This window comes from Pelecanus crispus, chromosome 20 (genome assembly GCF_030463565.1).
Source record: "Pelecanus crispus isolate bPelCri1 chromosome 20, bPelCri1.pri, whole genome shotgun sequence".
NCBI lineage: Eukaryota > Metazoa > Chordata > Aves > Pelecaniformes > Pelecanidae > Pelecanus > Pelecanus crispus.
In genome coordinates this window covers 892677-896986 of record NC_134662.1, presented here as the reverse complement: position 1 = coordinate 896986, position 4310 = coordinate 892677, and the positions used below count along the sequence as shown (strand labels likewise).

The window sequence follows — 4310 nt, the reverse complement described above, 5'->3', positions numbered from 1 at the left end:
TATTGAATTATGATCCATATTAACTATTTCCAATAAAATTGTGAAATTTTACCTAAGGAATGCGCATGTTAGCAGCCACCAGCAGTGGAGCTAGTTTAATCCAATTAAAAAATTTTCCGTTATTTCACTGTAATTCTAAGTACCTGCTTATGGAGGCATTACTTCTGCAAACAGAGCTGGGGTTATGATTCATGTATCTGCTGTTCCTGATGTACTGGTAGTTGAGTAGCTCTCAGAAACCTCTCCCTGTCTCAGCATATGAGCCTGCTAGGCTGGAGAGGAAACTGAAATTCTTCTAGGACAGTTCAGCAGAGCTAGCACATTCAGCTGCAGAGAGCCACTGGTGTCCTCTAGATTAAATCACAGGACAATACCATCAGAAGCAACTCCAGGTTTAGAGAGCAAACCTGGAGAAAAGAGCAATGTGCTCAGTATCAGCAGTTCACACTGCGCTCCACCATAGACTGTCTCTGCCACTGCAGCTCTGTTATGTTCACAGAGTGAAAAAGGGAACCAGTGTCTTGGCATGACTATTATATGTCAGTAAACATAGGCTTGGGCCAGAGAACTTGAGTACTTCATCTTATGGTGAATGCTAGAAAAACTGAATTTAAATTGGAGAAGAGTAGTTACATGAAGTCTAGTTGAAATGTATTTATTGGGCAGAAGAACAGCACTTGTCCTGTCTCACAGCAAGGTAGCCCTTAGTGGAGAATAAAGAATCATCCTGCTGAAATTCAGGGAACTCTTACTGCAATTCTCTCTCATGATTTGAGAACACACTGATGAAAGTAAGGTGTGAACGGGGGGTACAAGGGGAAATGGATGTGCAAGAAAAGCACTGCACAAGGTTAAGCGCCATGGGGAAGGACTGCAAGGTTGTTACTATTTTCAACAGTGATTTTTGTCCGCTGACTTCTCTCCTACCACCATCTAGGTCTGGAGACAGACTGGGAGATGGAAGGTATCGTAGCCTTCACAGGCTTAGCTGTTGCAGAGGCTTCCATGTTCTGAGAAAGGCCAGCTGCACAAGGTCTGGAAGAGGAGAATTCCCCCTCTAGAATATGTCGCAGGCCAGTCCCACCATCTCCAGCTGCAGGTAAAATAGAGTGATGCCAGCTCTGGATTACTGCAGTTCAGGGCCTCATCAGCACAGTCCCTCAGCATCCCCAGGAGCACCCCATTCCTACAGACTGAAGCAGATGTACCATCAGCAGTCACTAACGCTGGTTTTGGGAGAAAGGACTTTATTGAGTTACACACTGTACAGCTCAATCCTTCTTTGCAGCAGCTTTCCTCATGGCTGCCAGGACATTGCTGAGTTCTTCCCGCTTTCGTTTGGCCCGAATGTGAGTGCCAACCTGCAGGGAGAGAGCAGTGCAGTCAGCGTTTATCCCAGCAGAGAACAGATTAAACTTCTTGGCTGCTTCAGGCATTCACTGAAGACGCTTTACTCAAAAAGCAGGCAAGAGGGTACAGTCCCAGTAAACATGGACTCGAACCCCATCCACCTCGACCGGCCAGCCAGGAACTACTTGCTATTGCATCTCAGTACTGCTTCTACTCAAGAATTACCTGCAGCAAGGCAGAACCTGCTTTCAACTCTCACGGCTGCCCTCAATGAACCCCATTTCAAGTCCCCTGGTTAATGGTACCCAACCTCCATCAGTATTGATCTCCTCCTCCCTGCACCAGGTTTACAAATAATGCAAAAACAGTGAGGCAAGTCTTGATTACTGTATATCAGGGCCTTTTTGACAAAGTACATTTACGTCCATCTCCTGCTCTCCCACCCAACCCAAGGAGTGTTCCCTCCACACCCTCAGATTAGACCAGTAACTTCCCAAACAACTGAAAAAAACAAGAGAATTAATTAAAAAGGGAAGGGCAGAAAACAGAAAGTTAACTATAGCAGGTGTTTTGCTATTTTTATTAAGATGTTGGATTGACCTACCCGTTTCTTTATGAACTTCAGAGCACGTTTATCTTTGGAAACTTTCAGCAATTCCATAGCACGTCTCTCATAGGGTGCAAAGCCACAGACTTCCCTGATCATGTCTCGCACAAATTTGGTGTGTTTGGTCAGGCGCTACAGAAGGGGCGGGGGAAAAAAAGGTATGAATCACAATGAATGTTAAGTGCTTTTACCCAGACTGGACTGCAAATGGTTGTGGCAAAACTCTGGGCTAAGGCCCCAAAACCAGCTTGTGCTATTCGCGTGTCTCAAGGAAGTACAATCCCCTGGGTGCTAAGCAGCATGGTGATCTCTATGAGATGTGCTAGTCTCTTTCCATTTTATCCACAGTATTGGCTATTTTGTACATTTGCGTGCACCAGTATTTTCAGAAAAAGCAGGAGGGACTTCAGAAAACACCCTGCCAATTTTCTCTTTCACTGCTAATTCTATTTAAGCTGTGACTGAAATGCATCTATCTTATTCTTCCATTACAGACTGCTCCACCGCCAATTCTCCTATAACCAGCTCTTTCACGCCCACCTTCGCAGATTTAGTACCTTCTGTGATTTAAACCCCCACTCCATATGTACCCCCACCAGCTTTCCCAACCCTTAAAACATTGTGCTTTCCTGCGGGTTTTCTGTTGGTCCCAGTCCCTTAAGTTCAGGCCCAGACAGCGACCGCACCCCGGAGGCCACGAATGGAGAAGAGCCACAAAGCGCACACTTCTGCACTCCCCCAGACACGTTCAACTCTGCTGCTGCTGCTGTGGACAGATAGGCACCTCGCGTGTGGCCAGTCCGCGCCTCCAGTTCAGCCTTAGGGTCAGACAGAAAAGCAGCAGCCCGCAAGCGCCCAGCACCCTCCCCAGCCCCACGCTCTCACGGCCACCGCAACCACGCCATCACCAAGCGGTGCGTGGGCTCAGGGCCCCCCCGTCTAGCCCCGGCCGCTGAGAAGGAGCCGAGCCCCAGCAGCACACCCTCCCTGGCCGCGGTCCTGACCTCTTCACGTGCAGCTCGTCTCTCCCGCCCCGGGGCACGGAGGCGGACCGACGGGCCTCCTTCGGCGGCGCCGCGGTGCCGGTTCCACGCCGGACACACGACCGCAAAAACGAAGTGCGCGCCCCAAGAGCAACAGGCCCTGCCCGGAACCTCCGCCAGCCGGCAGCCTCCGGAGGAGCAGCTGGCCTGCGCCGGCGCCAGCCCCGGCCGAGCCCCGCGGCTGCCGGCAGAGCCTCTCCCGGGGCCCGGCCCGGCCCGGCCCTCCCTCCCTCGCCTCGTACTCACCCCGCGGCGGCGGCACTGCCTGGGCTTGGACACGTTCTTCGTCACCTTGTAGCCCTTGTTGAGGCCAACGGCCATGGGGTAGCGGATCGCCATGCCTGCGGGGAGAGAGCGCTCAGCGCCGACGCGGATGGACGCGGATCCCCGGCCCGCACCGGCCCCTCCGCTGATGGCGCCGCACCGGAAGAAGGGCGTGCGCGCGGAACGCTGGGACAGCGCCTCTTCCGGCGCGCCACGCGGGGCTGAGGGCGCGCTATCTCGCGCCGCGACCATAGAGGCGGGTGGGGAGGGCGGCCCCTGGGGGCGGGCGCTGCCCTCGCCACCGCCGGAGGCGCCGAAAGCCGCGATCCCGCGGGGGAGGCCTTGAGCGGCGTCCCCGGCACGGGGGGTCCCGGCGGCACGGGGTCACCCAGCACCCCCGGAAGGGCCCGCCGGAGCCGCGGGTTGGGTGTCAGATGGGGCGGATGAGGCCAAGGCCAGAAGTGGCGAGGGCGGGGGGGCCCGACGCGCCCGCCCCCAGCAGCCTCCCGGTCAGGGCCCTCACAGCGTCCTCGGCAAGCGCTGTTCGCCTTCACCGGCGGCGATCTGTGGAGACAGGAGGACAAAAGTGCAGGAGGAATTAGACTTTTTTGCAGGTCCACGAACATCAAGCATGCGTGAATGCAGCCATTAGGCCTGCCCTGCGGCTGGACGTGATGTCCAGGCACCGAAACTCGTGCGGGGAGTCACCACCGATGCAGGCCGTAGGTCAGACCACACTCTGTGGCCAAGCCAAGCTTTTACAGATTTTTCTCACACAAATTAAAACTTTCATATTGCTGGACTATGATTTGGCCATGTTGGATAGACAAATCAAAAGAAACAGATGAAACAATTTTGTTGAAATGAAAGAGTTTGGATTTTCTTGCCTGGACAAAGACTTACCTCTGAGAAAGAATTGAGGCAAACATGTTGTTCAACCCAATGAACTGTTTTCAGCTTTCAAAGGCAATTCCATTTAATTTCTTAAAATTGAAAATACTGAATTAAAAATCCAAATTTAATTGAAAAACTTAAAATCTTGACAT

The 4310-nt window shown here is 52.7% G+C and overlaps 1 protein-coding gene across 1 annotated transcript; it reads right to left on the bottom strand.

Annotated features, from left to right (window-relative positions):
• Positions 1 to 1227: 1227 nt before the first annotated feature.
• RPL36 (ribosomal protein L36) lies at positions 1228 to 3411 on the bottom strand. Its single transcript, XM_075723542.1, has 3 exons — positions 3247 to 3411; positions 1955 to 2089; positions 1228 to 1361 (listed from the first exon to the last, which is right to left on the bottom strand). Exons 1-3 carry the CDS (start codon positions 3337 to 3339, stop codon positions 1272 to 1274), a joined length of 318 nt encoding a protein of 105 aa, XP_075579657.1. The 5' UTR covers positions 3340 to 3411; the 3' UTR covers positions 1228 to 1271.
• Between the last annotated feature and the right edge of the window lie 899 nt (positions 3412 to 4310).

Coding starts and splice junctions, on each gene's coding strand:
- RPL36 (XM_075723542.1), bottom strand. CDS start 3,339: ATGGCGATCCGCTACCCCATGGCCGTTGGCCTCAACAAGGGCTACAAG. Junction 2,090..3,246: donor GGCAGTGCCGCCGCCGCGGG/GTGAGTACGAGG, acceptor CCCCTTCTGTAG/CGCCTGACCAAACACACCAA. Junction 1,362..1,954: donor TGAAGTTCATAAAGAAACGG/GTAGGTCAATCC, acceptor CTCTCCCTGCAG/GTTGGCACTCACATTCGGGC.